This window comes from Panthera uncia, chromosome B4, assembly GCF_023721935.1.
Source record: "Panthera uncia isolate 11264 chromosome B4, Puncia_PCG_1.0, whole genome shotgun sequence".
NCBI classification, from domain to species: Eukaryota; Metazoa; Chordata; class Mammalia; order Carnivora; family Felidae; genus Panthera; species Panthera uncia.
Window position 1 is genome coordinate 78655663 of NC_064809.1, and position 27865 is coordinate 78683527.

Sequence of the window (27865 nt, forward strand, 5' to 3'; positions counted from 1 at the left end):
CCCTCTCTCTCTGCCCCTCCCCCGTTCATGCTCTGTCTCTCTCTGTCCCAAAAATAAATTAAAAAAAACGTTGAAAAAAAAAAATTAAATAATGAATCTTTAGCCAAAGCGTTCAAAGGGATACCTCTGACACAGTTAATACTCAAACTCGCATTGAAAGGAAAGACATTTTAGCTGCAATAACCACCTATGTGAGATTTGTTATCCTTCTTTGATAAGGGAAGGAGAACTGTGGACATCAGACCTACTGGAAGGAGCTCAGAGTTTAGGGGAACATAGCTGCGAGATACACGGGGTCTTCCCCATGTGGTGATGTGGGCTGATTAGAGTGTAGCCCTAAGCAGGAGCCAGGATGTAGCTCTTTATGGTTAAAAACTCCGGCAATGCTTCTCAAACTTCAGCATGCAAATAAACCACCTAAGGGTCTTGATAAAACTGTGATTCCTGAGATCTGGGGTGGGGTCTGAGATCTACATTTCTAACAAAATCCCAAGTGGTGCTATAGGGCTGCCAGTCTGCAGGCTACGTTTGGAATATGAAGGTTATACAGAATTTACCCCAGAACAGTTCTCAGACTGTGATTACAAGACCAGTGGCATCAGCATCACCTGGGAATTTGTTACAAATGCGAATTCTTGGGCCCTGTCCAGGGCTACTCAATCAGAAACTCTGGGATTTGGGCCCAGACATCTGTAGTTCAATAAGCCCTCCAGGTGATTCTGATGCTGAAGTCTGAGAACCACTGAACTAAAGAAGTATCTAACCAGCCATAGTAGAATCACCTGAGGGGCTTAAAAACAAAAGGTCAGGCACTGGTTTCCATGCCACGTCAATTAAATCAGAATCACAGGATGTGAGACCCTTCCTCATGGGTATTTAAAAAAATTTTCCTGGGCAATCACAATATGCAACCAGGTCTGAGAATCACTGCCTGAGGGAGGGCAGAAGGGAAAGAGAGAGAGAGAGAGAGAGAGAGAGGAGGGAGAGACCCACTTACTGCCTGAGTCTTTGCCGGCACATCTGGTACAGGTGGGGGTGTCTGGGACTGTTGGGCCGGCAGCTCTCTTCGTCCTCACTATGGCTTTGCACCTGTAACCAAGATCCCAGCAGAACCCAGAGCCAGTGGGGAAAGGTGTTGGATGGCAGGTGGCCATAGGGGAAAGAGGCTGAGTGTACTTGAGAGACTTGGATTCTTCTGTCTTGGCAGGAATGTGGTAGTGAGGAACGCAGGAGCTGAGGTGCAGCTCTATGTCCAGTGAGAGGTGACATACATGCAAACGATATTACAAATCATCACAGCTTCTCTTTGTGGCAAGGGTCTGAGAACTTTCTCAAGAGAGCTCAGCATTTGATGGCAGTACTGTCTATAGTCCAAGGCAAGAGAGGTCTTAGGTTTTTGAGAGTCCACAGGATGAAGAGTTGGTGGACCTACATGATATGCCCACCTGGATCCTGCACTACCCCTTCTAGAACATGTTCCGGTTACAAAGGATGCCCAGATATTGTGCTCAGATGGCTTCAAGGCTTCTTCAGGGAATTGCACTGGTTTTGCCTGATATCTGTTGTCTTAAAAGGTTAACCTCTGGACTAACGTATGCACTCCTAGGCATGAGTGATGACCAGCGGATGGCTATTTTTGTGAGTAGATGGCTATTTTGTGTGTGTAGCTTTTGGATATGCAGGCTGGGGTGCTCACACATCTATAAGCAAAGTCTTTGTGGTTTAGGACAGATCTGGGCATGGGAAGAGAAGGTGACAGTCCAGGAACTAGGGAGTGGCTCTGCCCACACTGCTGTGTTCTAGCACAGAAATCTGAAGAGTCTGAGAATTTAAATTTGAACCTGGACTTCCAGGTCTTTATGGTTACATATTTATTGATGTAGAAGAGAACATACTTTATTTCATAGTGTTTAGCTTAGTGTATAATCGACCTCTATTTATACTCTTGTGCTGATCCCACAAATGATAGACAGGTGTGCTTGATGAGAAACTTCAGTGAAGATCAGATCAGATGAGGAATTAGAAAAGTTCTGGAAACCTGGATGCTCTTAAGAAATCACACCTATTAATCCTTCTCCATTAACCTACTCCCAAAAGTTTCCGAATGTAGTTCAAGAATTGGGATATCTGGCGAGGACAGGGAGCCTGGATTCCCTTTACCCAATGGCAAGAATACAAAGCCTTTCTTTGCCAGCCTCTCTCCTGCCCCCAACCCTCTCATGTCCTCCAAGTCACAAGTGTCCTGCAGCTGCTGGGTTAGAGATGGGTGCAGTGCTGGGTGCTCTTGGCTCTGCTGGATGATGGACAAGTCCAATGACTTAACCATCCTGCTCATGGGATTCTCCTGAAACAGGCTCTTTCTTGCTCTGCTCTTTCTTTTCCAGAAAGTCGCATCCTTGGCTAAATGGACTTCCTTACTGGTGGCCTGTAGACCCCACAGCTCTCTCTTCACCTGTGCAGGGTCTGTGCTCCACTGTAGATCTGCTTTGGGCAAAGAATGTGTGCAACAGGTTGCCTCTCGGTTCGAATCCAGAGTTTGTGATGGTGTTTGCATTGTGGATATCCCCTGCTGTGTTTCCTCTTTATGGCAAAGGGCACATGGACCAGAAGAAGTGGGCAGCTTTGTGTCCCTGGTGGGAGGAACAGGATCTTCCTCTGAGCCTGGCCCAAACCCAAGGTCTTGTTGGAAGACCAGTTTATCTCCTCTCACTCTGTCCATCACTTCCCATACCACTTGGTCCAAACTGTTCTTTTTGGTGATATTATGGGGTGCTGATAGCCGGTCTCGGGGACATGTATACAGGCACATCTTGGAGATGGCTTTCCGGAGGCGCTCTCTGGGTGACTGAGGTTCAGGTTGTGGAGCCAGAATCTTGATGGATGGCACATCAGGGTTGCAGTTCCAGAACATGTGGGATGGTGTGAACTTTTGGACAGGTGTCTTAGACACATAGGAGTAGAGACAGAAGAAGGCATCAGCAGTGACGGCCAGTGTTTGCACCTGCTTAAACCTGCCTGGGCACAAGGGTTAAAGATGGTGAATCTGGGGGTCATCAGTAAATTATCCCTTGTATATCTTCCTTCAATAGCCTTCCCAAGGCTCAAAATTCAGAAAGAAGATGCCATATTTCCCAGCAGTGTTTCTCCCATTTAGATTTCTCACACCCAGGATCCCCCTTCTTCACTTTCTTGACTTCTTGATTCACCATCCTGAATAGATGATTTCCTTCAGCCCAAAAATTAATTCTGTATGGGATGAGGAGCTTTTCTGCATCCTGATTTAACATATCCTTTCTGATGTCAGTATATTCTAAACAATGGCTTCTAGTACTGTTTGCTTTAGATGACAAACATGACAAAAAAGGACAAAATCAACATCATTTTCTTAGTAACAAAACTTTAGGGTTCTAGAAGGCTTCTGGACAGCGACAAATTTGAAGAATGGCAATTATTAGCCAGTGGACTAGGGTACAGAAATTTAGATGGACTATATCATTTTTTTAAAAGTAAACACTACACCCAATGTGGGGCTCCTATTCATGGACTATATCATTTTATTAGACCTTGCTTCACAAAGTGTGGTCCCTGGTCCAGAAGCATGGGCACTGCTTAGGAACCCCTTATAAATGTAGAATCTCAGACTGTATCTCAAGCATTTTAATAATCTCCTTTGGTAATTCATGCGCATATCCGTGTTTGAAAAGCACTGTGATAAACCATACGTCTATTACGGTGTAAAACTTCCAAAAGGCAAGAATCATGTTCCTCTTCTCTAGTCTGTTCTTCCAGAATTTAACATCTAATTATGTACTTGGCACTTAAAATAAATTCAATAAATTATCCTCTAATTTTAGTGTGCATAAGAATCATCTAAGGTTGTGAAAATACTCCAACTCAAAATCATTGTTGCAGCAGGTCGAACTCAGGAATGTAATTTTACCAAGATTATTTCAAGTTGAATCTGATGCAAAGACTCTGAAACAACACTGTCAGAAACACAATCATGTTGAGGATGTCACAGAATATAATTTGAAACATAATCTAACATATAGAGTCAAATAGAGGGGCACCTGGGTGGCTCAGCTGGTTAAGCGTCTGACTCTTGATTTTGGCTCAGGTCATGATTTCATGGTTTGTGAGACTGAATTCCATGCCAGGCTCCTTTCTGACAGAACAGAGCCTGCTTGGGATTCTCTCTCTCTCTCTCTCTCTCTCTGCCCCATCCCTGCTTGTGCTTGCTGTATCTCTCTCTCTCTCTCTCTCTCTCTCTCAAAATAAATAAATAAACATTAAAAAAAGAATCAAATAGAGTCTTTTATCCCTCATCCAGCTAGAGAAGTCTTCTCATATCTTTGCTTAGTATGGAATCAGGACAATTTAAATAATTGTTACCCTGGATGTGGTCTAAGGATTACATATAAGAATCCTGTGTGCTTGTTTAAAATAAATATTCCTGGGGCGCCTGAGTGGCTCGGTCGGTTAAGCATCCGACTTCGGCTCAGGTCATGATCTTGCAGTTCGTGAGTTCGAGCCCCGCGTCGGGCTCTGTGCTGACCGCTCGGAGCCTGGAGCCTGCTTCGGATTCTGTGTCTCCCTCTCTTCCTGTCCCTCCCCTGCTCATGCTCTGTCTCTCTCTGTCTCAAAAATAAATAAAACATTAAAATTTAAAAAATAAAATAAAATAAATACTCCTGAGCCTCTCCCTCTGTGGAAAAAAAAAAAAAAGCCTATGAATATGAATGTTTTATAAAGTCTCTGGACAATCTAACATATTTAACGTTGAGAACAATTGCCCTAAAGGGAAGTGATTTTAATACAGTGGCTATAAATGAGGAACGTTCTATTGTTCCAACTGATGAGAACAATTGCCCTAAAGGGAAGTGATTTTAATACAGTGGCTATAAATGAGGCATGTTCTATTGTTCCAATTGATGAGAACAATTGCCCTAAAGGGAAGTGATTTTAATACAGTGGCTATAAATGAGGAACATTCTATCATTCCAACTGAGAAATAAAAATGGGGATAAGAGGTAAAAACATTGTTCTCATTTGATTCAGCTAAAGGAGAGAAGGCCTAAGAAAGTAATAGTGATATGAAGTGTCTTCAAGACTATTTCTTTAAGAGGGAGAGGCATACATCAAAATTCTCCACATTGAAAACAGCAGCAAGGAAATAGACACAAGAAACAAAGGGTCGGTGAAACTGACCAAGAGGAAGTAGCATCTAGAGCCACTGTTGTGAATGGCGGCGAAGTAGAGCGGGCCTATGGTAACACTCACTGGCCAGCATGAGGCAAGGGTCCTCCGTCTCAACCCTCCGCACCTGGGCCTTCAGGAAGAGTTGGAAATCAATGCCTTTGGCCTGAGAAGGGGTAGTGAAAAATCGGGCGGGAATCCGAGAATTGTCCTTGTGGTCCTCTTGGCCAAAGCCCAGACTGAAGAGGATGTCTTCTGCATCTTCTTGCACCTTGTCCAGAATCTCAGAGATGCTGAAAGGAGGGAGGTTCGGTAAATAGGGGCAACTCTGAGTTTCAAGGTCATCCAGAGTACCTAATAAAATTGCCAGAAGACTTACATACCTTCCTGATCCTTTCTCTAGCTTCCATTTTGACTTTGAGAAAAGCTTTCCCTTCCGTGAACCTACATTTTTGGTCTGAACATGGGAATTACAACCCAGCCCTGGTTTAAAAATCCAATTAGACTCTATCATAGTACTTTAAACATCACAGATGAATGAAAATTTGCTATGAGAGGGATATAAAAAATTGAAAACATCATAGATTTAAAGAAATCTTATGGTTATGGGTTATTAATCAGTCAGTTCCCACCTGCACATACTATGATTTCGCTGGCTTTTGCCAAATGCTTTGTGGCTTGCTACTCAACTTACCCTGATGGTTGTGTGGGACAACGAGGCACTGAGTGTGTAAGAAACACAAAACTCATTTTATCCTTACCCTGAGGTAAAAATTAACCAATGTTCAAAACCTGATTTTGTAGCACTATTTTTTTCAGGACAGAAACCCTGCATTACAGAAGATCAAGCTCTCTCTGTCTCTCTCAGTGTGGCACTAACATGTCTCTACATCCAAAGCTGTGTACCACCAAGCTGGTGACACTAGAGCTCAATAACTATGCATTCCACATGAATAAGTCATGGGGATGAAAAGTACAGGATAGGGGATATAGTCGGTAATATTGTAACAACATTGTTATGGTGACAGATGGTTACCACACTTATCCTATCTTATACAGTGTAATGTGTAGAAGTGTTGAATCACTATGTTACACACATGAAACTAATATAATATTGTATGTCAAGCATATTTCAGTAAAAAAGTACAGATATCTGAGTCTCCAGAGATTCTGACTCAACTGAAGTGGGATGTGGCCAGGGTAGAGGCTTAGTGAGGACAAATCACTAAAGATAGGCACATGGCTAATAAATCTGAGAACTGGGTCTCAAATTCAAACCTTGACACCAAATTCCAAACACTTGTTATCACACTGCTTTGTTTTTCATAACTTTCCACCTTCAAGTTGTTTGTGTTTGTCTTTTGTTCACCCTACTTGACTGGAGCTCCTGGGGGCAAGCACTTTGCTTCACGTTTTCAAATTTCACATAGTCATTGCCCCATCTGCATAAGGGGATACAAAATTGCCTGAGTGAATCAATATTTAATTGCTTCATTCAATCAACAAATCAATCAATCAATGCATTTACCGTAAACAATTGCTATAAGTCTAGGAACTGTGGTGATACCCATACTACACCTCCTGGGGTACAAGTTCACCTCTGACACAGCATTCCAGCTCTGAGCCATGGATTCCTCTGCACTGCCCCCTGCCCGTTGTTCTTGAAGCAAATGTGGACATACTTCTCAAGTACGTGACTGCATAGAATCTCCAGTAAGGTATCCAAGAAAAAATGGGCAAGGGTTCTTGGTTCCATTCTCTTCTGCCTCTCCTCTTCCCCACTCGTACAACCCTGCCACACCTGGTATCTACCTTGAACTAGTCTTGTTGGTCCCACTGGTCATGCTGCTGGAAGCCAAACTGCAGCCAAGATCCAGTAGCTGGAAGGGCCGGGCTGTCTCCAGGAGACTCCTGCAGGGATAAGAGCTGATGTCACATGACTCTTGTCAGCAGTCTACATCCTGGTTCCAAGACGTGCTCTGCTGGGCATATTTACCCCCCTGCTGTGTACCTTCTACCGTCTACTGCACAAACTCAGTCTAGGGCCTCATTCCTGGTTGGAAAATCTCACCCTTTAGCTCTTTGTGTTTGATCTCTTTGACTCTGACACCTACCCTAGTTCAGTAGCTCCTGACAGAGACATCATTCAGTCTGGGTGACCCTAACACTTACCTGGAGAAGACTTTGCCATTGGTGGCCAGCAGTGTGGCTGGGCAAGGAACAAAAAGGCAAAAAGAAAGTTAGAAGGGAAAATGAAAATCACCTATGCTGCCTCTCTGAACTTAAAACTCAGCCCCCTCCATTCCTCTCTGCCACTACTACAGGCTTGCTGAACCCCATGAACTCTGCTCTTCACGGGAGTATCTAAAGATCATCAAACATAGACCTGGAAGGGAGGCAGACATGGCAGAGAACAAGTGGCCCTAAGCCTCTGAACTTATAAAAACCATGACTGGTGTCTAGGCCAGAGTTTCTCTGTCCTGAGGAGGGTAACATCATTCAGCCTTCTAGGCTAGTGTTCCTTCCCCACAGGGTGAGTCTCTACAGGTCCCGGGAGACACTGGTACATTGCAATACCTCCATCCTTTATTTAAACCATCATCTTCTTGCAGGCAATCTCTCTCTTATACCCAGTATTTAGTCTGCTTTACGCTTCCTATACAGATTCAATGATGTCTGGGCAGCCAATGTTATGGTGATTTTATACGTAATCTTCCCAGGAGCCAAATGAAAGCCCTCATGATGGACTGGTAGGCATCATGTGAGGTTGGTGAGGAAGTATGTCTGGACACATGATGCTTTATGAGTTTTACCTTACGTCATAACGAGACTGCTTTTTTTCCTACAGATAAGACCCCAGTGAATGGGTTTCTTTTTTCCACAGTTCTCCCTTTGCATTCTACCCTTTCATTTCTTAAGTATCTAATGTATAACCTCTTTTTTGATTCCAACATCAGAGAGCTGTGCCACTTACCCTCTGCTCCTAGGGTCAAATCATCTTCGAAGCTGGTTCCATGGCTGAGGCACCCTGTGGAATAAGGCAAAGGTCACAGAAAACAGGCTTACACACACACACACACACACACACACACACATTTATATACACAAACATCTATAAACACATAATCACATCAGACATCACATGTTTGCAAAACTCCCCCCAGCTATACATACACTACTTCAGAAATCACATTTGTATTTTGATTTAGAAAGACTGAAACAATCACCTGTAATTAACCTGTCTCCTATATCACATAGTCATGTACACGATCCTCTGTCAGGTAGTGAGCACACGGAGGTGTGTACTCACACTCACACGCATAAACACACACATCTTATAAAGCTCTTTTCCTGTAACGGTGGTTGGTAGCTGAACAACCACTAACAGAAGATAATCTTTGAGTACTAGTCAGCCTGTCAGCTGAGCCAACGCTTACTCTATCTTTTGGACCTCGTAGACTGCCTTGTGACTACTAATAGGTGTTTTGTAGACAGTTAAAAGGCAGTCAGCATTCTTATATGTGCATATGTGTGTGCATGTATATATACTCTCTCTCTCTCTCTCTCTCTCACACACACACACACACACACACACACACACACAGCCATATCACTGTCCAGATAGAAGAATAATAGAAGAAAGAAGAGAGCCTATACTCACCACTGTAGCCTGACTGTCCTGTTTCCTCAAAAAACCCTTCTTCAGAGTACCTGAGGAGCAAAAATGAGGGTTGAAGCCACTACATTTTTCCAAGGTGCTTTTCCTCAAATAAATCTCACAAGTTCACTTAATTTTCCAATGCGAACCAGCAGTACTTAACTGCCTTTATGTTGAAGAAAGCTAAGACAGAGTGGCTAGTTGACAAATTCGTAGAAGTAGGGGAAGTGGGACTAGGGTGCACTGTATTTTAGATTGTGCTGCTATTGTACTGACCACTCCGTCCAAAGTCAGCTCAGAAAGTGACAAGTCTGCAGTTGCTAGGTAAAACAGGAAAGAAAAAACAGAGAAACAAGACCAGAGAAATACATTTATAGTAGCAGTGCTTAGGGGTGCCATAATTTCCACATGACAGATACAAGTGTTGATAGTTTTCAACTTGTAGGAGGAGGTCAACTTGACTCCCCACACCCTCTTCCTTCTCTCTGAGCCATGATCATATCTCTCAGGAAGCAGCAGAAACTGCGTTTTGGTTAGAGATTCTGATTTTACATTTTGAGGTATGGTCTTATCAAACATTTACCATCTCCACAAGAGGGACAGACAGAAATCAGCATACTTGCTAGTGAGAAACAACTCAGTTTTACCAACCAGGAAGAATTCTGTGTCTGAAACAGGTGATTGCATTCCTGCTTCCTGGCTGCTGTGCTGTTCTCAGATATTACATAAGAGGATGTGGATACCTAGATATGTCCGCTTCCAAGGACTAATATGTTGTGAGTTTTACAGCGTTCATTTTCCTGAAAGTTTTTAAACAGGAAGTTGCACATGATGCTTTGAATCTAACCTCAGTATGTAATCACTCAGTGAAATGTTTAATTACTCATTGATGGTAATGAGTTTACTAACTGAACACCCATAGATCAAGTTGTGTTTAAGTTTTGCAAAATAAATCACTGCATATATAGACATCTTTTATTGGCACCTTCCTTTCAATAGTGGAAAATCAGTCATGTTTTCCAAAATCTGTATTTTTACGTCTTCATGAAAAAAAAACTGCACATCAAGGTACATTATAAAATAATGTAATACACAAGCTAATTAAGGATGGTTAACTCTCATATGATTTCACTCATACGTGAAATTTAAGAAACAAAACAGATGAACATAAGGGAAGGGAAGGAAAAATAAGATAAAAGTCAAACCGTAAGAGAGTCTTAAATACAGAGAACAAACTGAGGGTTGCTGGAAGGCTAGTGGGGGGCGGGATGGGCTAAATGGGTGGTAGGCATTAAGGAAGGGACTTGTTGGGATGAGCACTGGGTATTATTTGTAAGTGATGAACCACTAAATTCTACTCCTGAAACCTACACCACACGATATGTTAACTAACTTGAATTAAAATAAAAAAAAAAAAGAATGGGTAACTCTATAAATGTGCTTCTCTTCCTAACAGATGACACAAAAACATATTTTAATATAATATTATGAACATATATGTTAGTATATACACTATTAAAAATATCAGTATAAATTTATATTTACTATTACTACTAAAGAACCACAACATATAAAGTCAACTATTAGAATAGTGAGGTTGACTATTGCATTTAATGCTTGTGATGTAGCTACATGTAATGGAAGTATCAAAGCCCTCCAGAACTGGGAGACACCAAATCTCTATTGTAAAATGGACAAATCGTATGATAAATTAATGCTTCACAACGACAAAAAAGAATGAACATTTAACAGGAGACCTACCCTCAACAAACTTCGAAGCACACAATACTCCATTGTTAACAATACTGCACTGTTAATATAGGCACTATGTTGTGTAGAGCTCTAAGACTCACTCATCTAGTGTAACTGAAACTTATACGTGTTGAGCTGTACTACAGTTATATTAAAAAGAAAAATTCAATTGATATGTATGCTATACTTCAATAAAATTTACTTTAAAGAATACCGCAGGTAAAATTTCTGGGGTGTCCAAGCACAACTCAGTGCTATTCACTAAATACGAGGTTTTGTTGGGTGTTCAGCCTACATGTCTCTTCTCTGGTTGTGCCCTGGCAGGCATGTTCATATTCTCTATATGAGGACCAGCCCAGGATGAGCTTTGGGACAGTAGGCTGTGTGTAGGTGGAATCTACTATAGAAGTACGGACATGAGTCTGGATCTACTGATTGACCCGAAGATGACTGAAAACTTCATGGCCATCACTCAAGTACCAGGCCTTTCATGTATTAATGCTTAGGACATAAAACCCATGACTAGGAACTAGATCCGTAGCTGCTCCTCTCTGTCTTGCACTGAAAGATCCCTTTGCATCATCTCAAGTCTGAAATAGGAGAGCCAAGGTACTGTTTGTCTTGTATAGCGAGTTCCTAAGCAGAAGTAGGAGGGAGGATCGGATTGTGAAAAGAAGGATGTGACTCTTTTTAGCTTCTTCCAGCAATTTCCATAGATCTTGCCTGTGAGATTTAAGCTCAAGTCCACACAGATGATTTCTGGGCTCCCAACCCTACCTCTCATGATGCAAAAGCAACACACTCATATCCTAGAACCCCCCCTGGGAGCTTTAAGAGGAGAAAGAAAAAGGAGAGGCATAGTTTGTGAAGATATACATGATCTAGACCTGCAGCAGAATGGTCTGCCACTGGATTCAATACACTGAGAGACACTGACACTAAATTACTCAGGAAGTTGGCAGGTTTTCCTGGAGAGCCTGTCAGAAAACAAAACCGTGTTGCTATCGGAGAATGTTTATTTGGCACTGGAAAGAAAATGGAAACCATAGAGCCTTGAAATAAAATTTGAGAAGTGCGGCCAAGCACCTGTCAACAGAGTGGACAGGTATCCGGTGAATATGGGCTCCTCGTTCATCTTGTCTCGTCTGTGGTCTTGGCAGCCTAAGAATTGAACACTGTGGTGACTCAGAAAGTCATATCTGGAATGCATTTTCCCTATCTTCTTCAATGTCTATTACCAAAATCAAGTGTTCTCTCGCTACCGTCAATCATCCTTAACCTTTAATTTTTCTAATTGTTTCATATAACTAAAAAGTATTACATTGTATTAGGGAGGATTCAAAAATAGATATAATTGGAAATATTTTATAAACCTAATAATTCCCCCTCCAGAGACAAGTGTAGTTTTTTTAAGTTTATTTATTTATATTGAGAGAGAGAGAGAGAGAGGCAGAGAGAGGAGAGAGAGAGAACCCCAAGCAGGCTCTGCATTCTTGGCACAGAGCCCAGTGTGGGGCTTGAACTCATAAACCGTGAGATCATGAGCTGAGTCGAAATCAAGAGTCGAATGCTTAACTGACTGAGTCACCCAGGCACCCTGACAAATGTGTATTAAGAGATTTTCCTGTGGGCTTTTTAAAGTTTCACTATTAAAATTTTTTCAACAACATCAAAAGGTAAAGAAAAAATGACAGATACCTTGCACTTGCCACCGTACTTTCACACCTGTAAGCATTCTGTCATATTTGTTCCTGAACTCTCTTAATAAAAATAAAAATATAATATTAAAAATATAACTACAGCCTCATTTTACTCCCATTCCTTCCCAGAGGTGACCACTATCCTCGAGTTGGCATGTATCCCTTCTGCACATACTTTTCTGAGAAATAAAGAGATTTAGACAGACAGATGCTAAGTATATAGGCAGGTCTATTTTGTGAAATTTTCAAGTACCACAAAGCCCCTCCTTTGTAAACCTCACCGCTCACGTATTATTACAGAGCATAAAGCATTTGTGCATATACTATATCATTTAAATCTCACAATAAACATTGAAACTTTATTATTATTCTAGGTCTCTACTTTCTAGACAAGGAGTCTGAAATAGAAGGAGTGTTGATTGTTTTCTTACAGGTGGTTCCACAGATAGTTAGCACAACTTTTGGCTCAAATCCTGGAGCCTCTTTACTCACCAGACTATTTTTTTCAGCCCATGTTTTGTTTAGGGTTTATTTTTGTAAAATATGGGGGGGGGGAACGTAATTTCTGGAGTTTACAATCTTGTGTTTCTGTGAATTTATTCTTTCCAGCTGGAATGTAGTATGTTTTGAGTCAAGGAGCATATTTTAAACTACTTGGCCCCCTCTGAGGGCATTTAGACAATCAGACATTATCAGCAAATATGCTGTCAACAATTACTGATGAATTTAAATTGACTCAAGAATAGTTCATGATAGAAAGACCAGGAGCTGACTGGTTCTCCAGTAGGTATCAGGTGAGGCGTTCTAAATCCTAGGACAGTTGTGATGCACCAAAAAATGCCAGCATTCCTATTACCACCACCCCTTCAACTTTCTGAACTTTGAGGACCCTTTACTGACTTTGAAGCCAATGAATTGTGAACCAGATTAGGACAAGAAGGACAATATGTTTTGTAAACCACAAAACCACAAAATAAATCCCTCCTGGCATTACCTTCTGGGGCAGAATTGAAATAAATAACCTTAGATGATTCATTTCCTACCAAATAAGCAAGGATGGGTTTATTGATATGTTAACAGGTCCCCAGACTTTATAGATTGAAGGCCATATAAAGTTTGAAACATTCCTGAAGGGGAACTAAGGAGCTGCATTCTCAGCATCATCACACAGAGGATCAGGATTAAGTAGGGCATAGAAGCTTTCCCTCTGGGTAGACTGAGCCTACTTAAAAGTAGGGTTAGGGTTAGGGTTAGGTACTGATGAGGTGTGGGGTCTCGTATTTTACTGTTTCCGAGGAGAGAGATACTGCATTTTGCCCTGAAGTACCTTCTCCAGTTCTGGTTTCAATGACTGGGGTAAACCGACAGCCTGTCTTCCTGCGTTCTGTAGTAGAAATTAACACAGTGATGAATTCCTATGATGATAAGAACAATGAGGTTTCTGAGAAATATCATACGATTTCACTCATATGTGGAATTTAGGAAACAAAACAGATGAACTTAGGGGAAGGGAAGGAAAATAAGATAAAAAGAGAGGGAGTCAAACCATATGAGACTCTTAAATACAGAGAACAAACTGAGGGTTGCTGGAGGGCTGGTGGGTGGGGGTATGGGCTAGATGGGTGATGGGCATTAAGGAGGGCATTTGTTGAGATGAGCATTGGGTGTGATATGTAAGTGATGAATCAGTGGGTTCTACTCCAGAAACCAATACTGCACTGCATGTGAACTAACTTGATTTTAAATAAGTTAAAAAAAAAAAAAAAGGACAATTGGGTTTCTAACTCCTGTTTTGTTATACAGTGTCAGACTTCAGTCTGAAGAAGAAGCAATGGAGGAGGGATCTGAAAAGCCCGGACAGTGCCCTTAACTGCAGATGTCCATCATTCTGGACTATAGACCGCATCCAGTCTGGATTTCCAGGCCTCCGCTCCTAACTTAGTCTCAGCCCAGAGCTGTGCTTCATTCATGGCCCACTCCCCACATTCGCCCCAAACCCTTGCAATCCACACCCCCACCCCGGCCATTTCCACCTCACATCTAACCATGAAGCCCAGTCAAACCCGTTTCGCTGTCTCTGAGCTCCCAAGAGTCAGGGCCTGTTCGCAGATTTAGCCATCCACCCCACTCACTGTCACCGCCCGTCTGGCACTTACCCGCAGTCCTGTAGCCAGTCTTCAATCTTACTGATCGGATTCCCTGGAAATAGCAGAGAGCAGATCGCCGTGAGAGCTAAAGGAGGCCAGGCTTCCTCCCTGCAACTCAGCCTGTTCTGCAAGTTTGTCCTTATGTAAGCCGTACCATGACCCCTTTCCCCCCACAAAGCTTTTCTGTAAGAGATGAGAGAATTCTCCCATGTATAAAAATAGTGGGTGTTTCTTCTCTCTCTGCTTCCCGCCCCCTTCTGCCTGGATTGTGGAAAATGCCCAGGATGGCAGGCCCACGGCTCCCTTTTCCTCAAGGTTTGGGAACAGGGGTGGATTCTTCTCTAACAAAATTTAAAAAATAATAATAATAAAAAGAAAAAGACAACAAAAAAATCAGAATTTTGTGCTTACACTTTTGTTTTCTGCCAAATAAGCAAGGATGGATTTATTTATATAAAAGTTTTTTTGTTTTTTTTTTAACTCTTAGGTCTACAGTCTCATTTGAACCTCTAAGAAGCTGTGAGAGGCACATAGAAAATGTACTACCACGACTTGAGGTATGACCACTTCAATCAGACAAACACGCCTGTGAGAGGTAAGTGACTAGCCAAAGGTCACACAGCTCCCTAGCAGCTGAGTTGAAGTCAGAGTCTCAGCATCCACTTGAGTGTAACCTTGTTGCACAGACAAAATAAAAATGCCCCAAAGCATTCAAGAGAACCCTGACCTCAGGCCCTTATAGCCCGGGATGATGCAACAATGTGCTTTCTTTTTCCTCATCTTATGCCTATCTCTCTCTCTCTCTCCCACAATCTATATCTTGTATCATTTCACTCTTCTTCCTTTAAACTCATTAAACCCATCAAAATGAGCCTCCCTGAAGGCCTAGCCTCACCCAGGAAACCACTGCCCACGCTCTGCAGACCTGTGCCCGTGGGCACATTTTCCCCAGCACCAGGCGATGTGGAAGTCTATTTGTGGTCTAACTGCCTCTTACCTTCCTGGAAAACGTCATCCAGGCTGGAAGGCTCAGGATCTGAGACATCTTGCAGGATGGCCCCAGCCTCCTCTTCCAAGACCTGGGTCTGCCAGTGGCGGCTCTGCCGGAGCCAGGCCCGCCGCTTCTCCCAGGACGTGGGGCTCAGCACAGAGCCCTCCATGGCCCTGGCTCAGACTTCAGGGCCTCCCGCCACGTAATGCTGTTCTTCTGAGAGCTGAAACACAGTGATAGCCCCCTCATCGTCCGTTCAAAAGCCACCCCAGGGTTGCCCCACAACTCCCCAGCTCTGCATCAAGGAGCATGACCTCTGTGCTCATCCAGGAAGAGGGAGGAGATGGCCAGCCCTTCCTCTGTCTTCCAAAAGAAAAAAAAAAAATGTTCTGAAATATACCAGGGCAAGTCTTTCAAATCAGCAAATCTGGCAATTTCGAACATCTTATGATGTAAAGGACATTGAGAAAGTTCTAACATAAAAGAACTGCTGCTTCTCATGAAAGTTGACATACTATATTAAAAAACAACTTTTGGGGGCATGTAGGTGGCTCAGTCAGTTGAGTGTCTGACTCTTAACTTTGGCTCATGTCATAATCCCAGGGTTGTGGGATCTGTGCTGAGTGAGGAGCTTGGTTAAGATTTTCTCTCTCTCTCTCTCTCACTCTCTCTCCCTCTGCCCCTCTCCCCTGCTGGTGTGCGTGCTCTCTGTGTAAAACAAAACAAAACAAAACAAAATAAAACAAAACAAAATAAACTTTCTCTAATCCTTAATGATGTTGCCTCTCAGAAGCTTCCATTAAAATTAGAATATCTTTAGGGGTGCCTGGGTGGCTCAGTCAGTTGGGCATCTGACTTTGGCTCAAGTCATGATCTCACGGTTTGTGAGTTCGAGCCCCGCGTCGGGCTCTGTGCTGACAGCTCAGAGCCTGGAGCTTGCTTCACTTCTGTGTCTCCTTCTCTCGCTGCCCCTCCCCCACTTGCACTCTGTCTCTCTCTGTCTCTCAAAAATAGATAAATGTTAAAAAAATTAGAATATCATGGGGCGCCTGGGTGGCGCAGTCGGTTAAGCGTCCGACTTCAGCCAGGTCACGATCTCACGGTCCGTGAGTTCGAGCCCCGCGTCAGGCTCTGGGCTGATGGCTCGGAGCCTGGAGCCTGTTTCCGATTCTGTGTCTCCCTCTCTCTCTGCCCCTCCCCCGTTCATGCTCTGTCTCTCTCTGTCTCAAAAATAAATAAAAAACGTTGAAAAAAATTAAAAAAAAAAATTAGAATATCTTTTCATTTGCAATGTATACAATTCACTTTATTTGATCTTCATAGAGATGCATGAAGAATTTCCAGGTCTGAAAGGTTAAACAACTTTTTCTAAGGTGCCACAGCCAAGATGTCACTCCAGCTACAGTCATTCTGAGTTTGTTGTTTGTTTTGTTTCGTTTCCTGTTTTATGTATTAGGGATCCGCATAAGATTTCTTTTGGAAAAGAATTCCCATAATACAAACAACAAGGAGATGTGGCCTTATGCAATTAGCAGTCACAACCTCCAGGATCATTACTTTCTGATTTGTCAACCTGGGTTTCTCCATAGCTATGAGTTAACGCCTTGGTTCATCAATGCATTTATATATTTTTTTCTTTTTTCTTTGTTTTTAGTTTTTATTTTAGAGAGGCGGGGTGGGGGGAGGGAGAGGGAGAGAGAATACTAAGCAGGCTCCACGCTGACGTGGGGCTCAGCCCCACAGCTGTTGAGACCATGACCTGAGCCAAAGTCGAATCAGAGGTTCAACCGACTGAGCCATCCAGTTGCCCCAATGCATTCATATTTCATTTAACACTGCCCACTCAACATCTCTTGTGTTCCTCCCAAAGATGCATTCTGATGGCACTAGCCACTTATTCAAAGAGGAAGAAGGAGGGGAAAAAATCACTCAGCTGTCCAAATAGAGCTTACAAAGCCTTGAGGCTGATGTACCTAGAGGTACATTCACTGGCTTATACTCTGTCCTACCTCTTCCCTCCTGCTACTCTCACTCAGCCCGTACGGTTAACAAGTGGAAGTGGGACCAGAGCTCTTCGGGGTCTCATCTGTCTCCTCCCCAGAGCTGCCACCAACAGCTTATTCTTCATCGCTGTGCTTTTGTTAGAGCAAGGGAGGGGTGCCTGGGTGGTTCAGTCCACTGAGTGTCCAACTTTGGCTCAGGTCATGACCTCACAGTCCGTGAGTTCCAGCCCCACGTCAGTCTCTGTGCTGACAGCTCAGAGCCTGGAGCCTGCTTGGGATTCTGTGTCTCCCTCTCTCTCTGCCCCTTCCCTGCTCATGCTCTGCCTGTCTCTCTCTCTCTCTCTTTCAAAAAATAAATAAACATTAAAAAATTTTTTTTAATTGTTGGAGCAAAGGAAAACAACAGAAAAAGAATAAGAATGCCAGTTTCCTTAGACTTCTTATTCTTCAAGGACTTAAAAACGAGATCATTAGGGAGGTATTCAACAATTTAGGCCCTAAAACAGCTATTTTTGAGAAGAACATCTGGAACTCTGGAACATAAGATGCCTTCCTAGGGCAATGAAATTGTTTTGGATGCCTCTGCTTGCTACAGACAAAACATATCCAGAGACAAAGAATACATAGTTACTGTTGTCTGAGCTAAATTCTTTCACTTCGTGTCCAGCCCAACAGCAAAAATATCCTCCAAGGAGAGACAGCAGCCGGCACTTTGAGAAGTTGTTAACCCAGAGCACCCGGCTCTTCATCCACTGTTTGTGCCTTTTAAGGCAAATTAAATGAATAAATTAAGCTTGTGACGCAGAGAAGCCACAAAGAGGCGGTGCAGAAAAAAACTTGTCCTTTAGACAGAGATGCTGTGAGGTGATAAAAAGGAGGATGAAATTACCACTAGGAAGAACTGAGGAAAAGAGTCCAAAAAGCTTTGACTGGGGTTTATTTGCCAAGTTCTTCACCTTCAAAATATTGAATAGGTTGGTGTTAGTTGGTCCAAAGAAGAAAACATCAAAGGCTGACTTGCCTACTGTCTTTAATTCCCAGAGTAAATGGACCTCATCTCAAACACAAGAATTCTTCAGCTCACAAAGGAGAGGTTTTTTTTGGCGATGAGGGGGATTTAAAAGGAAGGCAGCAGGGCAGGAAAAAAGGAGGGGAGGAAGAAGTGAAGAAAGGAAGAAAGAAAGGAAGGAGGGAAGGAAGGAAGGAGGGAAGGGAAGAGGGAGAGAGGGAGGGAGGGAAGGAGAAGAAGGAGGGAGGAGAGGAAAGAGGGAGGGAGGAGAAAAAGGAGGGAAGGAAAGAAGGAAAGAAAGAATATATGACTCCCACACTTTACTCTGCCACTTGCTAGTGGTATGACCTTGGAAATTTCAGTCCATTTCTCTGTTCTCAGTTGCTCAACTGGGACATTATGCTCTAAAATTTGATGCTTCTCATACCATAAATTTGTGATGTGTCATTTTACAGTTAAACCCCTATAAGGCCAGCAGAGTGTCCGAATCTCACCAGTGGAGATGGTAGATAGACACCTCTACTTGGGTTTCAACATCTTCTGTGATAGGAATTCTATTCTACATTCCTCCACATCTTGGAAAATATATCACACGCATATAGGCTAAGTTCCTCTTTGCCTCCTGAAAATGCTTATCTCCTTTTAAACCCTACACTTTTCTCATGTTCTTTCCCCTCTCCATCTGCCTCTTCCTCAGCCTTTGACATACTTCACTTGCAAAGCCCACTCTTAACCAACCTTCTTCATGAAGTCAGACCCGGGTTCTATAGCCTACAATAGTCACCTTCACGGATTTCCTTCCCTGCCCATTTTTTCTTCTTAGTCCTTATCACTAACATAGTTGATATTTTATTTGTTAATCCTATTTATTGTTTGCTCTTCTGACTGGAATATAAACTCCACAAGGACAGAGATTTTGTCTGGGTTGTTCACTGCTGTATCCCTAATGCATAAAACCGAGAGGAATTCATTGTAGTTACTTAGGAAATACTTATTCTCTAAACGAATGAATGTTCAGTAGGTGACTATTCCCCAAAGGAGCCCATTGCTTTACAGATTCATCATAACCTAAGAGACCTATGTAGGGAGATCAGCTTCCAAAGGGTTAACAATGAACTTATAACTGTGTGCTACTAAGCATGTAACAATGTTTCCATCTTCAAGTTGGGAGAAAAGAGATGAATTTGAGAGTCTAAGACTTGTTTCTGTTCTAGGAGCTCCTATAATTATGAAAAGAAGTTGTAATTTCTTAACTATTCCTTTCTGTTTTAAGTTTATTATTATTATTATTTTTAGTAATCGCTACACCTAATGTGGGTCTCGAACTCCTGACCATGAGATTAAGGGTCCCATGCTCTTCCGACTGAGCCAGCCAGGCACCCCTTCTTAACTATTCCTATTTGCTCTTCTGTCCTATGCACAAAGGTTTTACTCAGTGTAAATACCTACGGGAGAAAGCCCATGGAAACAGAATCCGCAATGAATAAGTGTTCCAAAGAAGGGCTTATAAATAAATGACCATTATGGTTACAGCAACAGAAAGGCTAGACAAGTTAAGGTCTCTACCACCCACTGAGAATGACAGCCATTTTTGGAACAATTTGTGCGAGAATGGAATACTTTCTTCACCTGGGGAAGCGACACGGTTTCAAGTCTGAAAGAAAGGATGCCAGCCGTATCTAAGCTAATCTCAACCTTGGCAAACTGGTCACGGGCTCAGAGAATTGAGCAGTTCTCCCAATCTCTGCCACAGAGACCTGTTCACGGGTGTTATGTGGGAGCGAGAAGCTCAGCGATGTTATGAGGGAGGGAGGGATAGAACTGTCTGGTTAGCGGTTGCAGGGAGGAAGCTGTGCTGCTGAGAGGTAGGAAACTGAGTATTCTTTGTGGGAATCTGGAGGAAGTGGCACATGATATCAGAGAAGCACATCAGCAGTGACAAGTGTTAGAAAGAATTGAAGGATGGATGGGTGCACGCAGCGGTCGAAATGGCACCTTTGAAGGCCTTGGGACCTCATGTAAGAGAGGGAAGGGTGTGGAGCTATTTCCTTCAGACAAGTTACACAAACACATACACCCACATGTGCCACAGAGTGTGGTGCAGTGTAAAGAGTGCTGACCGGGAGGAATCGGGAGACGTGGACATTCTTTCAAACTTTTTGTCCGATCCATTGACGTCTGGCAAGCCAATTACATTCTTTCCTTGGGGAGCAGTTTCATCCTCTTGAAAATGAATTGGTGGGATTCGATGTTGTGTACATTTACCTTCGAGACCAATGTATACGAATTTATTTGAGTTGGGTTTCAAATACCTGTATGGCTACTATCTGTAAAAGCAAATGCCTTTGTATCATTTTCCCCGTACGCATTAGGAAATGGTCCAGCGGCCTCTGGTGTTACTTCCCACTTGGCAGATTCCTTTTTAAGGTGGCCCTGGCTTATGAGGTTCCTACACTTCCAACTTTCATTGACCCAGGAAAGCGGTGAGTCTTGAGTCTTTGAATGAGGGAGGCTGAGAAGGAACCCAAATGAGCGTGATTCCATCAGGTGTTACTGCCCTTTTTTCAACTTTTCCACTTCTTTTTCTTTGGCTTATGCTGTGTCATCCACAGCATATTCTATCCAGACAAATTCTGTCTACACTTTGAAGGCTGATTCAAGTCATTGCTTCTCTTACCTGCCTCTAGCAACTGCCACATGTGCCTCTACCACGCCCAGCAAGAGGTACATGGTCACCCATCGGTCGTTATGTGTCACTCCTCATCAACCCTCCCCCAAGCCCCAACTCCGACACGGCATCGTACCTTTGCAACAGGAAGAGCTCAGCAAATGCTGTACCTGCAGAGACGTGAGAATCAGACTGGCGCTGAGAAACTACCCTCGTTTAGTAGGTGTTACGGGACAGGTGCTCCTGACTTTCCACAAGGTCCCAAATCCTAATGTATATATATATTTTATACCTTGTAGAGAAGAGGAAAGAGGCTTGGGGCATAGTCATGCTGATCCTTTGTTGATGGAACGTAGGGGTCACATGGGTTTGACCAAAATTTTGCAACACTTGAATTACCAAATTCTTCTATATTTAAAAAATTATTTTTCCAGAGTGTTCCATTCTAAGTTTCCATTCCTTGGTCAGAGGTTCCTTTTGGAATCTGATTGTTATCTTTCTTGATGCTGGTTTATATTACAAAATTGTACTTAATCTAACTTCTATGAGGAAGGAAGTCCTAGCTTGCTGGTACTTTTCCCTGATGTTCCTACGAACTGCCCGCCCCCTCAACCCAAAAAATTCCACACTACTTCTGTTGCTATTTACCTGAATTACCCCTTAAAAGCCTTATTTCGCCCTTCTGCTCTCATTTCCAGCCCTTTGCCCTTTCCTCTTTTCTCCAGTTCTCTAAAGGTTCACTCCCCAAATATTTCTCCACAACCTGTCCAATGTTCTGGAATCTGACTACAACAAATAGAGTAGGAGGGAATTCTCTTTGTTCTGAGGATGTTATAGTTAAAAGTAGAAATTTCAGCTGATAGGATGGAAATTAGACAAAAGAAGATTCAGGAAATGAGAGCTTTGAAATGAATATCTTCTAATGAAAATCATCAGCAGAAGCAGAGAGTTTAGTATCAGGAGAAAACCTTTGTAGTTCTGTCATTATTACTACACTGAGAACATCATATACCTCAAGTATGTTTTTCTAAGGGATGTAGTCAGATTCGCTACATGGGTAAGTCAAAGTGATAGGTGCTAATAATAACTGGGATGTGTAGAGTACCTTATATTTATCCATAAGATCTTCCTGTAAACACTATCACTTAATCAAGACAATCACCTTTGAGCTAATTACTGTTATGTGAAACTCAGGAAGATATGTGACTTACCCAGGGTCATATATTTAGGATCTTGTAATGCTGAGATTTAAACTCAGGTTGGTCTGACTCTAGTTGTGTGGTCTTTCCATTAATTACAGAACAGGAAAATAACCTAATATCACCACCCAAGTATCAGTGGTACATGTAATTTGGGATAAAAGAAAGGAGAAACTATTTTTGTAAATTATCCATTTCACATGCTATATAAACTCTCTACTTTATAGCCCGGTATAGAAGAGACAGTGTAAACCAAAATAAATTTATCCTTGGCTTTGTGACAGTCTTCGTGAAGGAAGTGTTGCTTCATTTGGTTATTAGCATAGTTTTCCTTCTGAACTCCAACTAGATTATGATGCAGTTTTGCTTTTGTCAGGCTTACAGAGTGTTTCAGCAATGAGGGTCCAACTAGGTTCTAGTTGAGGGGAAAAGGGCTGCCTAGAATTGCACATTACTTTCGGATAGTTGGGTTGGTTATGGGCGCTCAGTGGCTTGAAGCAATTGATATTTATCATAACTTGGTATGGAACTATTTAAATATTAAAAAAAAAATTTAACATTTATTCATTATTGAGAGACAGAGAGAGACAGAGCACAAGCACGGGAGGGGCAGAGAGAGAGGGGGAGACACAAAATCCGAAGTAGGCTCCAGGCTCCCAGCTGTCAGCATGTAGTCCGACACGGGGCTCGAACCCACGAGCAAGGAGATCATGACCTGAGCTGAAGTTGGACACTCAACCAACTGAGCCACCCAGGTGCCCCTATTTAAAAAATTTTTTTTTTTAATTTTGTTTTGAGAGAGAGCACAAGTGGGGAAGGGGCAGAGAGAGAAGGGGACAGAATATCTGAAGTGGGCTCTGTGCTGATACCAGCAAGTTTGATGCAGGGCTCGAACTCACCAGCTGTGAAATCATGACCTGAGCTGAAGTGGAGCACTCAACCAACTGAGCCATCCAGGCACCCCGGAACTATTGAAATATTTTAACAATCATTATGGATCTAACATTTTGTACCTGTTAAATATCAGTTGTTTGCAGGTATCTCAAGGGGGTATTTTTAAGGGACCCAGTAAGGATGGCCAACTTTTGAGAAGGAAAACTTTTGCTGTAGAAAGAGCAAGAGCCTTGGAATCAGAATAAACCTTGTTTGGAATCACAGTTCTATCTCCCTACTGCATATGTAAATGGTAACTTACCTGTCCCCTCTAAACCTAAGTTTCTTCATAAGTAAAACAGGTAACATACAACTAGTTGAGCTCTAGGGAGCTAATATCAGGTAATGTATGTTAAGTCCCTGATGTATAAGGGAGGTGCTTCATAAAGGATAGCAGTTATTATTATTAATCTCCCCTCAGTCTAAACCATTCACTAAAGTTGGGACATTTCCAGGAATAAGAAGGAAGAAAGAGTGAGCAACATGATACAGTAGTGTGTGTAAAATCCATATGGTGAAAGAGGGGTGTTGCTGTTAAGCAGAGATGAAACATAAACACTAAGTAGGTCCTTCCTTCTTACTTAATGCCCAAAGGGACCAGAGAGACCATTTAATCTCAGTCAGTCATTTTGAAAAAGAGGAGTGGGGAGGGAGGGAGAGAGGGAGAAAGATAGGGAGACGGAAGGAGACAATGAGACAGGGAGAGAGAGAGAGAGAGAGAGAGAGAGAGAGAGGCTTATCTGAACTCACATAAAATATGATGGTTATAAGTGGGACTCAAAGTTCCCAAGTTCGGAGCCCCAAGTATACGCTTTTTCCTTTACATCACACAGCCTTCCTCATGCCACTCTGGTTTCCACTCTGGGGCTCCTCCCAGGGACATGTATCAGACAGACCTCTCTTCTCTTCTGTCCTGTCTGTATCGTGCCTACACCCAACCAGGGCCTATAAACTGGGACTAAGAGTGAAAACAAGCGTGGGAAGAGATAAGGAGGAAACAGAGTTTCCATGATGAGGCCCACAAGACCTTCTGCATCTCATTCGCATTTACAGCCAAGATACACACATATCACCCCCATTGCAAAGGCCTGTGGGAAATCCCAGGACAGCCATTTCTCTGTTTATAGATAGGACAATCTCCACCTCAAACCAGGTTGACTGCACCCCATTCAACACGCCCCCAACCTGCCCTATGCTCTCACGTTCCTTCGCAGGTAGGAAATACATTCCTAATTTCTAGTTATCTTCCATGCCACCGCAGTTGGGAAGATCTTCAGAGCAAACATTACCCTGAGTATAGCCTTTGAGCATTCGGAGACGTCTGTGGTCTAAAGCAGCAGTTCAATCTATTTCAGGGAAAAGGGGGATGTTGTTTGACAATTCCAAGAAAAATTCCAGTTAATCAATATAACTATTTTACCCTCCTCTTTCACCACCTTTCTCCCCCAAATAATTTCAGCTGAATCAATACTGAAAGAAGACCACCAGAGACCACTTTCTCTCTCCTTCCCTTTCTTCCCTACGTCCACTTCCACAGTGTGAATGAGTTCCATGGAAGGCTTGTCAAGTACCACAGGAAACATTAAAGTTATACATTTGGAAAAGAGTCATTCAGTGCTCTCGGTGTTGGGAGATACTAATTTTTTTTTTCACCTGGATGGGCTCTAAAGCTAGCAGGACTAAGAAACATCTGTTCATCTGTCCTGGTGTGTAGATAGCTCAGTCTAGAGACAGAAGTGAGGGTGAGCAGCTTTCTTGGCACGTCTTTAATTCTTCATCCCTGTTTCCATGGTAATGCAGCTCTTTCCCTCATGGGCTCATTTTTATTCTCCCCTCTTATTTTTCACATATCTACACCCTCTCTTCTCAAAATCTATGTTTAAGCAATTCTGTGTTAGGCTTGGGTGTGGGCAGGGCACAAAGCACAGTGGGTACCAGAATACCCACTTTGATTTTGCCCTGCAGGTGGAAAACAGTTGTCAATTATCAAGTGGCAATAAATGTCTGATATTTTCTCCTTACTGTAGCCTAGAGTGGGCCCACGAGTCATGATCTAAGCTGAGACCAAACCTCCTCTCCATTCTCCATTAGAATGAGAGTCATAAACCCTGAGCTAAAAATGACTGTTCTGATTCCTGTGGCCACTATGTAATGTTTAATCCCAAGGCTCCATCCCCCTTTCAGGGGCCAGGGAGTTGTGATGAAAGGTTATTAAGATGGCTTTAAACTCCCTGGCGTGTCCATGAATAAGAAATCATCTCTTTCTATCCCTCTTGTTACACCTTCTGCTTGTTAACCCCGATAGTATTCTAGTAGAAAGAGAGAGAGAGAGAATAAACCTGGCTTACCTTCCTCCTAATAATGCATCCTGTTACAGGATAATCATGCCAGATCTTTGGCTCCAATCACTCAAGCCTAACAACCCTTAAGTCTGTAAGCTTGGACACACAAGTTGAAAGCCTCCAACCTCCAACCTCCAACCTCCTATCCTCGGCCTCCCACATACTGTCTAAAAAGTCCCCTTGCCTAGACAGGCAGTCATTTGTGATAGACAGAGTCACCAGTACTCATAAATCCTCATGATCTTATCAAACCATTTCTGTGGGGCTCTTTTCTCTTGTCCTTGTTCTATGTTGGGGACCCGCCTCTTCGCCACCCACTGGAAAGTGCAGGAGCATAGCGGGGGCCTGGGAAAACCCCAGTGCAAGGATCTTTCCACTCCTTTACCTTCCCCCAAACTCATGTAGGGAGTGACATGCTCAGCCTGGCTGCCTATAAGACAAAGGGTGCTGGAGGATCACAGACCACCCCCATCCCAGATGAGGTAAGTCATGGAGCACAGACCCCCCATCCCAGATAAGGTAAGTCATTAAGTGGTCAACATATCCACAGATCCATCTCTGAGATGGACAGTCTGGAAAACAACCCTCACAGGTGGTTATCTTTCTAGAACCTTCCCATTGAATTGGCCTGGCATCGTCCGATGGTGTGAATTCTCCCTCGTATCTAATCCCCGTATATCTTGCTACAGTTTATCTCTTCACCAGCTTTCTTCTGCAGCTTCTGAGGAAAGTAGTTACATCTGCAAAAGCAACATTAATTTCAGCTAGAGATTCCCACTTGTTCACCATTATGGGAGCTGGAATGGAACCTACAGGGAAGTTGAGAAACTCTTCTCCTTGAGAACCTTTCAAAGTAAGGATCAGATTGGAATTACAGCACGAGGGAGTACAGCAAGACACAGAGAGGGACTTCCCAGGTGAGAAAGGTAAAAAAATTCTTAAATATTACTTCAGGCCATCAGAAGAACCCATGTTTTGTGACCTGACACAGAGTACCTTTCTGGGAATAGGAGGAAGGAAGAAAAAAAAAAAAAAAGGGACGTATTGTTCCGCGAGGTAGTGATGAATTTTTTAAGGTTGAAGTCGAGAATGTGGGAAATTTGCTCCTGACTTTTCCCTTTTCTTGGCAACGTGATTTCTGTCCTACCTGCTTCCTATCTCCCAGCACCATCCCAAATCAGTATCATCTTAAAATTGAGGTGGAAATTATACTCACCTGTCTGCTGGTAGAGAGCAGCGTGTGAGGCGAAGCGGTTGTCAAAGCCCGGCCAAGCCCTTCCCAGGTATGGGGACCTGAGTGAGGACAGTGACAAAGTATCATATTGCATGTTGTACCTTTCTCTCTGTCCTCATGAAATTGCTGTTGCCAGCTCAGAAAGGGGAAGCGGAAATGAGAAAACACACACACACACACACACACACACACACACAGTCCCCGCCTCCTACCTCAGCCACATCCTTTGCTCTAGCTCTGGAGACTGAAGAACAAAAGATCTGAAGTCACTGAGCTCACCACTAAGGAGCCCTTCCTGTCTGAGTGCTGCCTTGCTCTTTCCAAAACAAGAGATCTTTTCCTGTTAAGGGAAAGGCACAGCCTATTTAATAACATGTGCATGGGAGTCTTCCTACCATGTAACTGGAATCTCATGACTGTGATAAAGCTTGCTGTCCCCAGGAGGAGGAGTGTCTGAAAGTTTGCTCATACGTATCTCAGAGAAAATGCTCACAGCCCTATAACACACTTGAGACCGCTCTAAGCCAAAATCGATTGGTTTGCATAACTCTTTCACACTCTGGTAAATTCTCTAGAAGCTTGTTTTCAAATACTGCATGCCGTCGTAGGCAACTTCTTTTGGGGTTGGCTTCTTAGCCTTTTGCTTTTATGTTCAAATCCCTTTAAAGTTTTTCTTTCTTTTCTTTCTTACTTTTTTTTTTTTTTTATAAAGAAATGATTGCTTTCCCAAGGAATTTTTAAAGGTGAAGTTTTAAAATTCTGTCACATCCTAGAGATGTCTCCAGTTCATTGGCTTTCAGTTCCAAGAAGCTTTCTTAAACTCTGAGAAGTTTGCCTCCATCCCCAATCGCTACCACCCTGGACTAGCATTCAGCATTGTGGACCAGCCCTCGCTCCACTTCTCCAACATCTGCCAAGACTGCTTCCTCTCTCTTCGCTTGATGTCTACCGTTCCAGCCATCTCCCATCCCTCTTACCCAACTGTTTCCTTCCTTGTAGCATTTATTTACAAATATTTATCACAATACCCTTG

General features: G+C 42.9%; 1 protein-coding gene across 1 annotated transcript; it reads right to left on the minus strand.

Annotated features, from left to right (window-relative positions):
* Nucleotides 1–1264: 1264 nt before the first annotated feature.
* On the minus strand, nucleotides 1265–26971 carry TESPA1 (thymocyte expressed, positive selection associated 1). The gene is made up of 9 exons (XM_049625671.1): nucleotides 26815–26971; nucleotides 15451–15667; nucleotides 14463–14505; nucleotides 8858–8907; nucleotides 8171–8224; nucleotides 7369–7405; nucleotides 7009–7107; nucleotides 5281–5489; nucleotides 1265–3015 (listed from the first exon to the last, which is right to left on the minus strand). Exons 2-9 carry the CDS (start codon nucleotides 15611–15613, stop codon nucleotides 2066–2068), a joined length of 1605 nt encoding a protein of 534 aa, XP_049481628.1. The 5' UTR covers nucleotides 15614–15667; nucleotides 26815–26971; the 3' UTR covers nucleotides 1265–2065.
* Nucleotides 26972–27865: the final 894 nt, after the last annotated feature.

Coding starts and splice junctions, on each gene's coding strand:
- TESPA1 (XM_049625671.1), bottom strand. CDS start 15,613: ATGGAGGGCTCTGTGCTGAGCCCCACGTCCTGGGAGAAGCGGCGGGCC. Junction 8,225..8,857: donor AGGACAGTCAGGCTACAGTG/GTGAGTATAGGC, acceptor CTTATTCCACAG/GGTGCCTCAGCCATGGAACC. Junction 7,406..8,170: donor TTTGACCCTAGGAGCAGAGG/GTAAGTGGCACA, acceptor TTCCTTGCCCAG/CCACACTGCTGGCCACCAAT.